At 42.2% G+C, this 16,525-nt stretch overlaps 1 protein-coding gene across 1 annotated transcript in view; it reads left to right on the forward strand.

Annotated features, from left to right (window-relative positions):
- Positions 1–1,484: 1,484 nt before the first annotated feature.
- The window catches only part of PRTG (protogenin), a gene marked incomplete at both ends in the record, with an annotated part of 75,889 nt that continues 60,848 nt past the window's right edge, over positions 1,485–16,525 (forward strand). Inside the window, 3 exons of the mRNA XM_083870652.1 lie at positions 1,485–2,015; positions 2,208–2,361; positions 2,733–3,071. Coding sequence (XP_083726778.1) covers positions 1,485–2,015; positions 2,208–2,361; positions 2,733–3,071 — 1,024 coding nt within the window. The remainder of the gene's footprint in view (positions 2,016–2,207; positions 2,362–2,732; positions 3,072–16,525) is intronic.

Raw genomic sequence — 16,525 nt, forward strand, 5'->3', positions numbered from 1 at the left:
AATAGGACAGAACTACAACTTTACAACTTGCTCACTCTCTGTTGGCTTTTTTTTTTTTTTTTTTTTTTTTTTTTTTTTGTGCCCTGGTCAACTCACACCAACTCCTCTTTCAAAAAGGGCTCCTGAATTGGGCAAGGAGGTGTTCCCCCTGGAACAGGTGGGATAGTGTCCAGTGCTGGCCAGTACAGCTCAGCCACGTACTCATTGCCTGCAGGAAGCAGTGCCAAGGTCTGCAGGGAAATGACCTTACATCTCCCAGGGGCAGCTCCAGCCACTCCACCAACTGACCAAAGCATCTGGCATAGAAATCTTACTGCATATTACATTCTCTATTGTGTTTTTCTTCTAGATGTGCTGAGCTCCTCTAGTAAATCTCAAATCCAAGTCACACTGATGAACCACAGTTTAGCAGGAGAGAGTACAGTGCCAGCATGAGCTGCAGATGAAAGTTGTGAGTTTACCATGAGAAAGAATGAATATTTAGTCATTAATGCTCAAAAATAATATAAAAAAACTGAGAAATTTTTTTCATAGTTCACACTTTTCTGATTAGATAAATTAAAATACTGAGGATAGTTGAAAAATATTGGGTCAAGTGGATCCTGTTGCTGTATTTGGACACCAAAGCAGTGCATGTGCAGTTCTGCTCTGCAAAGTGACTGTGAAACTGTCTGGACACTTTTTCAGTAAGTGATTTGCATGTAAAGTAAATGTTTCCTGATTATCCTCCCTGAAAATTCTGCTTGTGTATTTTTGACAAGTGAGGAAGGTGATGTAGGTCAACCTGTGGCTTACATCACATTTTGGTAGTTCTGATTTTCTCACGAAGACTCTCAGAGGAGTCACTGACTCAGGCTGTAGCCAGTCCCGGTGATGATGCAGCAGAAGGGACTCGTTTGGCTGCCAGCTCTCAGCTCTGTGAGCTTTGCAGTGCTGGCAGGAACAAAAAGCAGTAAAAACTTGCCTGTCACTGAAGTCAGCAGCTCTCACAATGAATGCAAACATAGGGCAAATCTGCTGAGTAAGAAGATGCCTTCCTACACGGTAACTTTAGAAACTAGAAATCTGAACAGACAAAAAAAGAGACTAGAAATTGCTGGCTGCAAGCATGGAGTAACATCGGGGTGGAACTGAAAGCTTAAATGATACAGCAGCATTTGATGGTATCTCCCACACACATTATCCAGAGAGTGCTGATGGCATAAATTCTCAAGCCACGTTTGCTGTTTAGGTTGCATTTTTGCAAGCTAACAGACAGATGTAAACCTAGGGCTGTTTTCTGAGGATGTAAGTAAAGAGCAGCTGATCCTCGACAGCACAGGGCTGTCCTGTGTGACCAGCTGGAAGCGGCTCTGTTGGTGCTGTGGGATGGGCTCAGTGAGAACCACTAACAAAATCTGGCTTTTTATTTCTGATCAATGCCCATCCTCGAGTCAAACATTTGCCTGCATGTGTAGGAAGGGCAGTTTTATCCGGGTGTGGGGATGCTCTGGCACACGCAGACGGTGCTGCACCTGCCCCGAGCAGCGCAGGGCCCGGCGCTCAGCGTCTCCCCCGGTCCGGGGCTCCGGGCGGGAGCTCTGGCTCTGGCACAGCCCTTCGGTAACATCGCACCGGGTCCGGGGCACGTGTTGCCGGTGCTCGCCGTGCCCGTGAGCCCTGCGGGGCCCGGGGGAGCCCGGGGGAGCCCGGCGGCCCGGGGAATGGCACGGCTGGAAGGCTCAGCCCGCCCGCCAAAGTACCGCGGTCCAAAGTGCCGGCTCGGGGCCCGGCGGAGCTGCCGTCGGCTCCCGGTGCTGTTCGGGAGGAGCCGCGTCCCCGGGGCTGTGCTCGGCCCCGATGGCGCCGGAGCCCGCGGCCCCTCGTGCGGCCCCGCCGCCCCCCGCATTGTCCGCCGCGACCCCCCGCCCTGCGCCCGCCCCGTCCAGCCGCGTCCCTCCCTCCCTCCCTCCTCCGGCCGGCCCTGCCCCTCGCCCCTCTTCTCCCCAAAGGCCAATGGAGACGAGATGCCGAGAGTAGGGCCGGGACGGGCGCGCCAGGGCCGCTCCGTCCGCCCGCAGTCTCCTCCCCCCGCCCGCTGACCGGAGCAGGAGCGGCCGGCGGGGCCGGGTGTGAGCCCGCCGCGTCCCGCTGAATGGCGCCGCTCCGCCGCCCGCCGCTGCTGCTGCTGCTGCTCCCGCTGCTGCTGCTCCCGCTGCTGCTGCCAGGTGAGTCCCGCGCCCATTGTCCGCCCGGCCCGGCCCCGCCGCACGTGGCGTTATTTACCCGGGACCGGCCGGAGGGAGCGGGGACGGGAGCGGGAACCGGCGGCGGCTCCGCGCTTTGTTCGCGCCGCGACGGGGCGGGAGGGGGGAGTGAGCGGTGCGCGGCCCCTCCGCGCTCTGGCCAGGGGTTTTCCCTAACGATTCCTTGTAAAATCAGCCTTTTTACGACGCGCCCCGCTCCGGCTGCTTTGGCAGGCTTGTAAAATTAGCGAGCGGGGCCGGGCGGGGCGGTCGCACCTGTGTGGTGTCCGGGCCGGGGGGGAAGGCGCTGCTTCTCCGGGTCCTTGGCTTTTTACCGCCTCGGGGCTCCGCGCCGCTTGGGGTCTGTACCGAGTTTTCCCGGAGTTGTCCGAGTTCGGAGCGTGTGGCAGCGGTGGCCTCACCTCGTGCTGCGCGTCCCGCGGGTGATCCCAACTCTCTGCGGCGCTCGGGGACTGCCCGTCTCTCTTTGCACGTCTGTCCTCACAGGCAACGTGTTTTCTGTTATTTTCCCTTCTCCCTTAGGAGTGTGGTGCTTTAGCGAACTGTTCTTTGTGAAGGAGCCTCAGGACGTTACTGTGCCGAGGAAGGAGCCGGTGGTTTTAGACTGCCAGGCCCGCGGGGAAGCTCCTATAACTATCACCTGGCTGAAAAATGGAGGCAAAGTGTCTGAAAACGAACGGATCTACACTTTATCCAATGGCTCGTTGTACATCAGTGAGGTGGAAGGAAAGAAGGGAGAGCTCTCTGATGAAGGATTTTACCAGTGCTTAGCTCTGAACAAGTATGGGGCCATTCTCAGCCAAAAAAGTCACCTCACACTAGCAAGTAAGTCCCAGCTCCTGTTTATTAACCTGCTCCTGAGTTTGTGACAGCAATTCCCTGAACAACATGCAACAACTTATCGTTCTGATTGTGTACCTGAAAAGTTAAAATGCAAAATTATAGAGTAATTCTAGAGAACTTTTATTTCTTTTTAAGTGTTTAAAGATTATGGGGAAAACTTACGGTGGTCCCTTTTTCAGTTCCTGATGTGGCAGAAGTGGTGCAGGCACCTGTGAGACCTCTGGTGCCTTGTGTGGGTGGCTTATGTGTGTCACTGGTCTCTGGAACAGGTGGTGGTGCAGGGTCATGCAGGCTACAGAAGTCCTGGGTCTTTTTTTCCCAGGTGCTGTCCTAGCAGCCTTACAAGGGTTATCTACAGATCTGATTAAAAAAAAAAAAAAAAATCCTTGTTCAGTAGGTTGATGTTGCATTGTGCCATCTTGGGTGGAATGATTAATGTAGATGTTTATCTCTGGGAGAGAAAAGAGGTTTTCTGGTCAGCTGTAAGGCCTTGCTTTCCTACACATGTTCAGCCAAGCCAAGTGGGTGCTGTCCCTTTTGGTTCCTCTGGAACCTCCCAGCAGGGCCTGTTGTGTGGTTCCACTGGCGAGGGAGAGTCACATTTCTGGAGGGGCTCCCTACTGCTGGGTGAAGGAAATAGTTGTGTCTAAGTGCCTTTATGACTTTAACAGTGACCCCGGGTGTTTGTTGCCCTCCATTTTCCTATCATCTTTAAACATTGAGCAAGAGATACGTGTGAGGAACGGAATGCTGTGCCTTCTTCCATGGCAGTGCAGGGCTTTGCCATAGACTGCTTCTACAACATGATCTTCTTTTGCTTCTCAAAAGTACATGGGAATGTGCTTTTCAAAGAAAAGTAAATTTTGGTAAAGTAAAGAAAACTTTCATTTCAAAGCAAGTATAACACAGAGAGTACACAGTTTATGTAGTCTTCTCATGTTCCCTCTATAATAGGACTTAACTGATGAACTTAATCTAATAGGAAAAGACTTCCTTTGACCTCTTTGACCCTGTTCTTAGTAGCAAGTTGACTAAAACTAGTGCTGGTACCTCTGTGAAAACTAGACATTAGTTCTAAGTTGCAGCTTTTACTAAATTCAATCTGAAACTAGTTAATGAATTTTTAGTATATTAGCTTACATTTAAACATGTGTGAATGCTAAAGTTTGTTAGCTTTTTCCTGTGTGCTTCTGACCTGATTGCAAAAACTGTCCACGAGATCCCCCAGGAAGGTGTGAAAAGTCTTGTTCAGTGAGCCAGAAAACTGGGTGCTTCAAAACCATCCTAGAAGCAGGTGGCTCCATGTGAGTGCTGAGTTTTTACATGCTGTAAGAATGTGAAACTCTGAACTTTCCATTTCAAAAAACCTGCCTACCTATTACTTTTTATCTTGCTTATATACAGGATGGATAGACTAAGTAATTTGTAGGTGCTTTTGGAAAAATGAAGTATTACAATTTTTGACATTTCAATTCACCTCACCAAGTTTCAGAGTGTCAGCATGATTAAAACTTAGACAAGAAAACCCTTCTAAAGAGGATAGGACATTTTTGTTGTTGTTAACTAACATAAAGCTAAGCAGTGGCTAATGGATTCTGTGGGTAGGACTGGTAACTTCAGGGCCACTTTAAATTGGAGACATTGCAGGATGAGCTCTATGCTTAATACCAGAGAACTTCTGGAATAGTACAGAGCACTATTAGAATAGCATGGTGTTTGGTTTTATTCAGACAGTACTGAACTTCTGTAAATGTTTGTTTCTTGCATACACATTATTTCACCAGAAAGGTGGTTTAATTTTGCTGATTTTCACCAAGAAAGTTTTGTGAACCAATTGATTGTGTGCTGTGAAGTGAGATTCTTGTTTTGCAGCCCTTTTTTTTTCCCTTCCTCCCCTTCTCTGTAAGACTGTGACAAAAGGTTTCTTTTTCTTCTTTGAATACTTGAAAGGCTTTCTATGGCTGTTGGAGAAAACTGGAAGAGATAGCGGATCCATAATGATCACAGTAGGTGCTGTTGACTTAGTGATTAAGTGGTTAACTAGTGGCCAAACATGAAGTTATCCGATGTAGCAGTCTCTTCTCTTTAGTCATGCACCAATCAGACCCGTTTCAGAATGTCATCTTTACAGTAAAGCTGTGAAATTGGGCAGTAATTTGTATTGTGATAATTTGGAGCCCATAAAACACGTGCAAAATTAGTTTTCTCTCTCATTTTCACAGTGCTCCTGCCTGCTCTCATGAGCTGATTGAACTTTGCAGACATTTTAAGTGAAATAAATGAAAGTCTTGTGGGGGGATTTTGTAGCCTTACAATTTTTCTTTTTAGAAGCAGTTGTCAATTGCTGCAAAGGCAAATTACTTTGTGGTCAGGGTACAGAAGGAACTATACATATTAAACAGGTGGAGAATAGGCATTAAATGGGCATTCTTTCTTTGGAGGAAAAAAGCAAATGCTCTCTTCAGTTACTGGTAGCAGCAGGGTGTGAGGATGTTCTTTTACTTTGCCTGGTCAGAGGTTTTGCCAATAAGCTTATCTTTTGCTTCAGAATTGTAATGTTTAGTGTTGCATTTGGAAATCAAAAACTTTAATCTGTCCAAGAGTTTAAGATCTGAACACACAAGGAGATCAGGTCTTGGTTTCTAAAGTTAGAAACTGGAAGCTGAAGGTTGCACTCTTGGCAAGAATTCCATTATTCATGTGCAAATTAAGAATTCACAGGGTTAAAAGGTTAGAAACTGGCCAGGATGAGGTTTACCCTTGTGATAAAGAGCAGATGACCCTCATTCATTGGCCAAAGCTTTCATGTAGCTCCTCTGCAAAGTTAGTGATTGCCATGAATTGTTCTTGAGGAATGCAGAAATTCAAATGTGAGCAAGCCTTTCCTTAAGTGTCACTATGGAGCCTTATCTCCCGAGCACATCAGAGTAGGTCTGCAGGGACAGGGTTCCTCCCCAGAGGCCCCAAGGCTTTGCTTTCCTGTTGTTCATCCATGCACAAAAGAATTTGACTAATTTAGGGCTTTTTTTTTGGTGAGATCCCCCTACTTTTTTAAAAGGAAACTCTGGTGCTGAGGTAGTGCTTAGGTAAAGCTAAATATTAGTTTCAGTACATGCTTGTAGTTACTTCCAAAGCTGGCTGATTGATGTGGGGGCAGAGGAGGAGGTCCTGTCTGCTTCTTTGTGAGGCAACATGTGGGGGGATAATGGTACTGCTTAAGAGCATGACTTACTCAAAATTCAATTTTTGCCACTGCTACTGAGAGAGATCTCTTTTAACAGAATATAAAGGGAATGCAGACTTCAGAGAAAGTCCCTTTGGTACAACTTTAAATCATCCAAAATAAGCTGAGATTTTTGTTTTCCTGCATTTTAAAATTTTGATTATTCAACCACAGTTAATTAAGATTCTGTCTAAAAATAAAGCTAGACTTCCAATAAAATATTATTCAGGAACAATGGAGAGGGTGGATCATATTCTGAAGCTGGTAACATGGGCTTTGGGCAGTGATTGGATAGGTTGCTCACTGTCCTTTTCATAAAAAGTAGAAATTGAACTCTTGAGATAGTTGGATGGTAAATAAACAGCATTCCCAGATAACCCTTTATCCTGTTGTAACTTGGCTGAATTGATTTTAATGTTTGTGAATTAGAAGAAATGTATGCCTAATTCTCCTTGTACAGGTTTCTACATTTCACAAGAGTGAGGTGTTATGCAAGAAGGTTTCTGGGAAGCACCCTCCAGTGCTCCTGGAGGGAAACTCTGTGTGTGCCCCCTGCACTGCAGCTTGTGGAATGCTGGGCCCTTTGCACATAGCAGGCTATACTTGGTGGGAAGTTCATAATTTTGCTTACCTGCTGAGGCAGTGATGTGACTTCAGGTCCCACTGTCCTGCCAATAACTGGCCATATTTATGTTTTTATAGCCTAACAGCATCTTTTCCTCTGCTTTTAAATGTTTGCACTGAGGAGTGCATCCAGCTGAGCCTCTTTCTGTACTGTGACAATCCTGTTTCCTCAGCAGCTCCAGCTGTTTGTTCCCACTTTGGCATTGTGCAGTTCCTTGTGTGGGCACAGCTGCACGTGTAGAGAACTGCTCTGGGTTAAAATAATAGAATTAAAACAAAAGATGGTGTTTAACCCAGATGAGTTCCCTGATATGGTTTGTCTTGGAGCCACTCAGTGATTGCACTGGTGTAACTGAGAGGACTGAAGTGGAGGTGGGAAGACTTAGTGGGGACAGGGGAAGGTTAATGAAACTTACACTCATCAAACTATGGCCTTTGTGAAACACGTAGGCTAAATTTTGCCCCTCTGCTACTGATTTTTTAAAAAATAATTTTGTATCTCGCTTTAAAATAACAGGATTAATAGCTATGGTCTATCAATATAGTTTTTGCTTTCTATGAAATCTGTCATTTCAGGTGTCTTCCAAATGGATGTAGAACTCAAAGTTATGTTTAGTTATTTTAAATAGTAATGAGAGAGGTACAAATTGTGAGAAAGAAGGGTGGTGTTAGGGGACAGAAGTGGTTTTGGACTGAGGTGGAAGTGAAATGGCAAATGGCAGCTGTAGGCAATAGTTGTGTATTGAAGGAGAGCAAAGTCTTAATGCTGTAGAACTGGTGTGGTTACAGACAGCTCGAGGAACCTGGTGGTCTGGTTTGGACAACTGCTGCCCCACTGCTGTTGCTTTGATTAGTTCATTTGAGTATCCTGAGAAGAAAATTTGTTTCTAAGCTGAGAGTCCACATGGCTGATCCTTAGTGCATTTAAATTCCAGTATTTTTAGGCAGGAGGGTGAGGTTCCAATGGCTTAGTCAGCAATGACAGTTGATAACAATGAAGAACAGTAAGATTTTTGTTCTTTAACTGAGATATCCCGAAGAAGTAAGAAAACTGGGAAATACTATCTTTCTTAACCCTTTTTATTATGGTATTTTCCTCTACAACTCCCCAGGCATCTTTTGACCTGAAGTCCTGCAGCACCTTGACAGAAGGCAATTATCAGCATCCTTTAAAGACATAACTATTAGTTACTTTTTTGTTATTGTTGGTACCAGGGCATTCCCTCCTTTTTCAACAATGGCTGGGCTGCACTTGTAAGAGCTCTTCCACAGAATAAGGAATGGGCTTTTATATTGTTACTAAGATTAAAAATGTATAAAACTTAACTTAGTGTACATGAACAGTGTTTGTTTCCACTACTATGTCACTTGAGAGGTGAGCTTTTTATGAGTTTCCTCAACACCTCAGTTTCAAATTTGTCTCAAGCCTAATGCCAGGCCTTCCATGCCCTTGCTTTTCTTCCTAGGTAGTCACACCAAAGCTGTTAGGGTTTATTTACTAGTTTTTATCATTGTAACTTTACAATGTATAAATTTTTTGCTAGCTTCTTTTTTTTTAAAAGAATGCTCAATCTTTTTGGCAGTGCACTCTGTAGCTAATAAAACCCTCACATACGTGAGAAACGTTGAAGGAAAACATGGTGCTGTGCTGGATGTTGTTCAGAGCTCTGGCCAAAAGAACTTCATGCCTTTACCTGGTGCAAGCTCTGTGCACAAAACTGTGGAGATTCCTTTCCTACTTGCAAAGCAATGTATGGCAGCAAAAGATGCTGTTCTGTTCCTGCAGTGTGGTGCTCCCCCCCCACTGCTCCCTTTCTTTCCCCTCGCTTTTTCTCTGCATTTCTTGGTGTAGAAATTGTTGAAAGGGCATTCAGTAAGGCCCCCTTTTGTCAGCCAGCTCTGATTATCCTAAAGAAAAGGATCTCACTCTGAGCAGTTGTTTGCCTAGAGACTTGTTGTCACGTCTTCACAATTTAACAGCTGTGGCTATTGATGGTGTGCAGAACAATTTAAGACAATGACAAAAGAGAATCTTGGAGGAAGAATTTAGAAGTTACTAAGCGTTTTCCTACAGAAATATGGTCATGCCCGTTGTTGGACAAACTCGTGCTTAGTATTTGTTTGTTTTCCTCAGCATTTTGTATTTTTTCCACACTTTATCTCCAAAATTGTGGACATAATCTTTATTTAGTTTTGCTTTTTATTTTGTTTTGGTTTTGTTTCATCAATAGGCCCAGCTGTTAAATTGGGATTGATTACTTCCAGTCTTTATAACTGGTAATCACCACCTAAGTGAAAAAGTAATCAACAATGTCAAGACTCCACATTTTGTTGAGTAAGTGTGGGTTGTGTGGTCAACATTAGTTACTAGGGTCAACCTCTAGGTAGCTTTTAAGCAGCAGCATTTTAAGCAGTGTCTACATTTTAAAGCTGATTGTCTCAGCAATTGAGTTAGAGGTGGAAAAAAAATCGCAGTAGATCATTTGTGTTGGGAGTTAGAAATCCATCTGGCAGCCTTCCAAAACCTGCATCTGTAGTGGAAACAATTTTTGATCGTATGGATTAAATAGTTACTTTAAAAAGACATAAACAGAAGACTTCGGGAAGAGGTGTCTGTGAAACCACCTGAGTACAGACAGTTTGGTTATGACTTAGTGTATGGAACTTTTGTAAACTCCTCCTTGTTTTTTTTTTTTTTTTTTTTTTTTTTTCCCTATGTAATAACTTTGGAGGGAGATGGCCTTCCTAATTTATTAGAGGGAAATATAAATAAGCATTACTAGACAGATTTTTTTTTCCCTGCTGCTTTTACTTTGTTTCTAAAGTCTTAATAATAATTCTATTGGTTTTGTTGGAGTTTTTTTTCAATAAAATCAAATTTGGTCTTAGGTGAGAAGTTTTTGTTTGTTTGTTTGTTTTTCAACATAAATGCCCTCAAAGACAAAATAAATTAAGTGGCATCTGGATAATACAATTAGCATCTTAAGGCTCTGTTCAAAGTGCTGGTTTCTCAAGTGCCCATCTCTTGTTGTTCTGGTAGAAGTTTCTGACACATCAGAGCATCTGCAATGTAAATAAAATCTAGGTATCATTTCCCCCAGAGGCAGACAGGTCTGCTCCTGAAGTTCACTTAGATTCTTATTTTCAAAACCCAAGAATGACAGAACGTGTAATCTTTGTATTTAATAGAGTAAAAATGTCAGGAGTCCTGAGTCTTTCTGTGCCAGTATTACACTAAACAACTTTAAAATTCCCACTTCGGCAGGGTCTTTTCTGACTTTGGCTGATGAGAAAACTGTAAATTTTTTTGGTAGCTAAGCTTGAGCAAGTTTGGTTCTAGCCTGAACATTGTAGCAAGAGTATTCAGTAAATTACTGCTTGTTTGCTGGATTCAGAGCAGTAGAATGCAACGTGAGAAATGAAATACTGAAAATGAACTTGTTATAAAAGACATAGGAATGCTGACAACAAGCTTTATATCCAAAGTTTATATGAATGACTCCTGGAACACAAACCAGACAACAACAATCTACTTTCTTCCTCTTACAAGAAGATCTCACAGCTACATTTTCACTTGTATTTTACCAATTTTTTAAATGGTAGAATACTGCTGAGCAAATGACACCTCCAGCCTTGGAGAAAAACTGTGTTTGAAAGCAGTGTCAGCCCTCAGAGTCCTGGCACAATTCTCCTGGACAGTGAGGAAAGTCTGTCTTACCTGCAAGATACTCTGAGTGGTGTACTGATGACAGAACAGCAAAATGTACCTTGTCCTAGTCCTCTAGCCTCAGAACATGCTAAAATTATGATTTAGAATTTAAAAATAGCAACAATTTTCTTTGGCTTAGAAATGTGTTAGAAATTTGTTCTTTAGTTCTGAGCTGCAGTAGTTTAATTTTGAAATTATTTGAAATTATTATGAGTGAGAATTTTAAAAGAAATACTGATTGACCAGGCATAAGAGGTACTTTATTACACGAGGTAACAAGAGACAAGTTATTACAAGCATTAAACATGTCATCTGGTGTTCTTGTAATACATAGCTGGGGGGAAGTTAAACGAAATCTTTACAGCTTGTGGTGTGCATCTTGTATATAGTGATGAATGAAAGTTGGAAACCAGAGAGGATCCCGTGAACAGAAGCAATTTTATATTTTCAAATTTGATTTTTAGCGTCTTCAGATAACAATCCCCATCACATTGATTGATTACGTTGTTTATTCTCATTCCAGTAGGTCACAATTTCTTGTGTAAAACCTTAATGGTTTCTGGGGTTTTCTTAGCTCTACTTTGAGCCATTTTAGATTAATGTCCAAACAAGTTAAAATAAGTTTAGAAAACCAGCTTACATCTTAGCCTTTGTAGTATGAGTTTCTCATATGAAGTAGCAATGCTCCATCTTCTCCCTTTAAAATTATAGAAGTTGTCTATCACTGTGTCCATATCACCATATTTACAAAGTAGGTTTGTCAGCTCTTTTAAGCTGTATTGAGACATCTTCTGTACACCCTAAAATGGAGAGGAAAACATATCAAATAGCAAAGCTTTTCATTTATTTGCTGATCTGTTCTAATGTTGAAAATTTTCTCATCATTTGTGTCCTCTCCCATGTTTCCACTATTGCTTCTTTCTCACATCAGGTGCAGGCTGATTTTCCTCCATTTAGTTAGTTTTTGTTTTTTTCCTTTTCTTTTATAAATTGTCACATGTGCTACATCATTGCTTTGGATCTGCAAAACTGCTTCTGGGGACCCTCCTTCCTTATTCCTATCTGGAAGGAGGTGCTGTTTTCCAGTGGAGCTTATTTTCACAGCTGTGACAGAGGAGGGAAGTGTCATAAGATACTTTGAGGTCAGTTTTAACCCCAAATTTAGATGAGGTAAAAATGATTCCACAGAAGTATAATATCTTGTCTCAGGTGCTCTGCCTGTCACTTAAAATCAAATAATAATTATAATTAAGAAAAAGCTGTTTTAATAGTCATTGCAATAATGTACAATAAAACCAGATCAGTATTACACAGTAGTGTTTTTTGCTCTACAACTTGTTACAACTGGAAGTTTTCAAATAACCCGTTATCTTTTCAAAGAAACCTTAAAATTAAAGTCTTTGAACATGCAGAAGAATTTTAAATGCTTACTCCTGCTTGTACAATCTTGAACATATTAATAAATTGCTTAGATGACTTATCAGCAAATTAACTAGGGTAAATTATTAAATTACCATTTCACTGTCCACATCAAGATCTCTAGTAAACCTCTAATAACTGTAACATGTGCCTCAGGCAGAGCTGTGCATTATGTATGTTCTTTGTAACGAGAATTCGTTGACTTTATGAAGCCATTGACAGACATTTATCATTTTGTTCATTAAACTTGTCTGTGACATCCGGTAAATTGATGTTAACTGGAAATATTCTCTGGGAGTTCTGGCACGACTCTGTCATTTTGCCCGAGGAGAAACTTTGTACCTAGCATGTCCCAAATTACAAGGGTGAAACTTCCTTCCCCCACCTCCTCTCTGAAAGCCTAAGTGAGCATATGACCAGCTCTTTTTTCCCCTCTTGCCTTAATGCTTATTTATGCAAACAGCCCTGTAGCCCACGGTTTGCAAGCAGATTTATCATTGATCTTCAATAGAGGTTGAAAGTGGATCCTGCTTTTATTAGTTCAGCCAGTCTGTGCCAGGAAGGCAGCTCAGTTTTATCCCACAGCCTACAAGAAATGAACTGTGGAATTCTTGGGAGCATTGATGGGAGTTTTGTGACATTCCCAGCACGTGGCAGTCAGTACTTGTTTTTAGTGGTCATAATCTTTACCCAGTGTTGCTTACTGCTGATTCTTACAGTGTTTGGTAGGTGACCAAATGCATTGCTGAAAGCCTTTATAAATAGTGCTTTGTGTGGTCTTCTGAAAGTACTTTGTTTGGAATGATGAACAATATTTCATTTTTTTCTGCTCTTGAGCACCCAGTGTGGAAAAAAAGACACACTTTTAACACCTGCCAGTGTTTGATTCCTGTGGGATACTTATCTCTGGTAGTGGTAGAGGTTGTTAATAGGATATCTGCCTGCCTTCTAGTGTTCCTGTTGTGCTACCTGAATCCAGCTGTATTGGGGATCTTTCAAACCAAAATGAATGGACTAACAAATTGTGCCATAACTGACCAAAATACTTATTAAAGGATCTAAGACACAATCTAAAAATTGAACATCAAAAAAATCCATTACATAAAATTTTTGTCTTTTGAGAGAGAGTAGAGCAGTTGGCTCTTGAAAAATATATTGTGTCTCACTACATAATAGTTCACTGGATTAAATGAATTTATTGATTTCTGCTTCTTTACTGACACACATTTATGAGCAGTTTCTTTGGCACCATGGCCACATGTCAAAGGTCATAACTTTCCTTCACTGTGGAAGAATAAAAGCTTTCAGATGGTGAATCCCTGAAATCTAAACAGGGCTTTATCCTCCCTTCCCCCCTCAATATAATTACTGGTTTTGCATGGATTTATTTAAGATAAATACACAATATTAATAAAAAGCTGTACCTACTAAAGTAACACCTATATTATCAATCATAAAATAGCTGCAGGAAACTCTTTACATAAAAGCCAACATATCTAATCTACTAATAGGTATCAATATGGAGCACATGGTAGTATATTAGACTCCTTTATGGGTAGAGATTTTATTGAAAATGGCCACTTTTTAGAACAGAATAAATATTTTTTATGAAGAATTTTATTAGCTATAGTTTAGAAACAGTATCTCTTTCCTTTTAGAGTTGTGTATACTTTGTGCACCAGGGGAGATCCTGGAAGTAGAGCAAATTGAAGATGGCACTGTTTTATCTGTATTTTTTTTTCCACTAGGACAGCCTGGAAATGTCTATTTAAGGAACAGAGACACAGAACTTATTTTGAGGTCTTTGTGTCTGGAAGTAGCTTTTGTTGTTGCTGTGACTAGAATTGGTTGTCCTGTAAGTTCTGAGGAAAAATCTCAAACTTTTTTTGTTTTTTGACATATGTTCACCCATCTTTACTCTGCTTGACGAGCTCAAGACAGGAGGTGTTGTTTGTGCTGAGCCTGTTGCTCGTGAACACTGAGCTGGGCTTTCCCTCTAAGCAGTCCTGGACAGATGTAGACTTGCTTTTTTTTCCTGTTCTGCATTAATGAGGAGCTGAAGTGTGATCTAACACTGCCTGGAGAAACCAGCTGGCATCGAAAGCTGGAAACAATGCTCTAATTACCTGGAGAGGAAGTTTGGGAGGGGAAGGGGGTGAGGTGGAGGTGTGAGTGCTCTCATGTGTCTAGAGGTCAGAAGGGATATTGGTGGGAACAGGGGAGTGCTGAGGAGGATCTTTGGAGTGAGGGGACCTGGGCTTGGCTCCTTTGCAGATTGCCATGGGTACAAGTTCAGAGTGGAAAGAGGACTGGGGATCTGGCAGAGACTGACTCAAGAGGTGCTCATCAGAGCAGCTGAGCTTTCAGGACATTGAATATGGACCCAGGAGGCCTGGGCTTCCCTTGGGAACTTCAGAAAGACTGAGAATAACCTCCTAGTATGGGGATCTTTAGAGCATTAAAAATGCATTTCTGCTTCAGCCAGAAGCTTCTGCAGTGTGTGGCATGAGTCCCTTTGTCCCGACTTTTCATGGGAAATCTTTGATTACGTATTTCTTATGGCCTCAATATTTGATATGAGGTTCTGAGGTCTGGTCAGTTGGGGCTGCAACAAGTTGGGGGAGCTGAGCTGTCCATGATTGCAATACAGGGCGTGCTGTGAAAGATCAGTGTTGTGTCTTGGATGTCTAAATTTAGTGAATATTTCAGTCCCCCATTCAAAACTTGTCCACACCCAACAGTAAAATTAAAACAATAATATAATGTAATCTCAAGGTGTTGTGAAAGTGGATGCAGGAACATTTGTAGTGCAGAGCCCTGCAGGGAAGGCCAGAAGGAAGTTGGTAACTCTGTTCAGGGCAGTGCATAACACAGTGTAATACAAGGAGTGAGGCCACACACTGAACAGAGAGGAGAAAACAAAATATTGAATAGATGCTCATTATGTGACCACCATTCATTTGGTGCTGTGAATAGTGGAGGAAGTGCAAGTGTGCACTTGTATTGTTTCCTAAAGCACGTATATAAACAGAGCAAATCAGTTACATAAACAGCATCATTTCTTCAGTTTTCCAACTTCTGAGCATCTGGGAAATTTTCATCATGTCTGTATACACACATGTAAGAGATACATTGAATGTGTGAGTGGGAAAGTTTAGGGATTAGCTTCATTTATCTAATGATGTGTGTAATTTAAAAAATGAAATAAATGTGCTTGAAAGTATTAGTTTTATATGGGCAGGATGTCATGAAGAAAAGATTTGTAACAGAGGGTCTTGTGGCAACTTCTTAAACAAGTAAGTTTGTCAGAACTTAAACAAGTAAGTTTGTCAACCAAAACATGGGCTGTTATCTGAGCATATATTTAGCAATAACTTAAACTTGATAATAATAGTCCTCAGATAATATTTTTTAAATATATATATATATGTGTGTGTGTATATTACATATACATATACTCATCTATGCACTCTGTGGTGTTTGTCAGTACAAAATCTACTCTTTCTGTCATCTGACTGAGATGAAATATCAGGTGTACTGTGAGGCAGAGGAGAGGACCTCTTTTGAGGTGCCTGGCAGGACTGTGGACTCTAGTGCTGTGGAGGAGTTGGCACCTGTGGGCTTGACTTGCTCTTTCATCTGCTCTGTCTCTTCTCTCAAATATTTACTCCCCCACATAGCCTAGACTATCAACTGCTTTTTAGGCTACAGGTCTTATGTTGAGCCATAGGGCAGATTTTTGGACATACAGCCCTGCAGTCACAACTAGAAAAAAGCTCCAATACCTGTTTGGTTTGGTTTGTTGTTGTTGATTTATTTTGTTCGTTTGGTTGGTTTGGTTTGGTTTTGTGTTTTGGGTTTTTTTTTTTTTTTTTTCTTTTCCTGGTACATTTATGTAAAGAATCTCAAAGGCAGCGGAGCATCCAAGACCTCATGCCTTCAATGCAACGTGTACACTTGGATCTTCTTGGGGATCTGTACTTTTGGGTGCTGGGACCTCCTTTCTCTGAGGATGCTTTTCACAGGCTGTTCAGAAGCTAGAATTATGGGGAAGTGTAAAGCATTATTTTTATCTATTTTAATTGTTCTTTTCCTCACTATTTAGTTGCTGCCGTGTTCACCATTGTCTCCTGTTTATCTAAATAATGGTTGCCTGGCCTTTCACAAACTTGTGATGGGGAAAGATGGTGACCACCTGAAACAATAATATCTGTGGCAGAATAGCCTGAGAACTTTAAATAACCAAAGGGGACTGTTTCCAAGGCAGCTAAGTGACCTTTGGATCCCAGGAGTAGACTATTCATAGAGGCAGAGCCTTTGTCCTGCTTTGACCAGTGGTCAGTGAACTCTGGCAGGCCCCTCGGCTCACCATCTTGGCCCTAGACTAGCAGCTGGTGATTGATTCATTTAACTGTCCAGATTCACATTCTTCTGTCAAGGACTTGTCAAGGAAGAAAAAGG

This window comes from Zosterops lateralis (assembly GCF_965231275.1).
Source record: "Zosterops lateralis genome assembly, chromosome: 13".
NCBI classification, from domain to species: Eukaryota; Metazoa; Chordata; class Aves; order Passeriformes; family Zosteropidae; genus Zosterops; species Zosterops lateralis.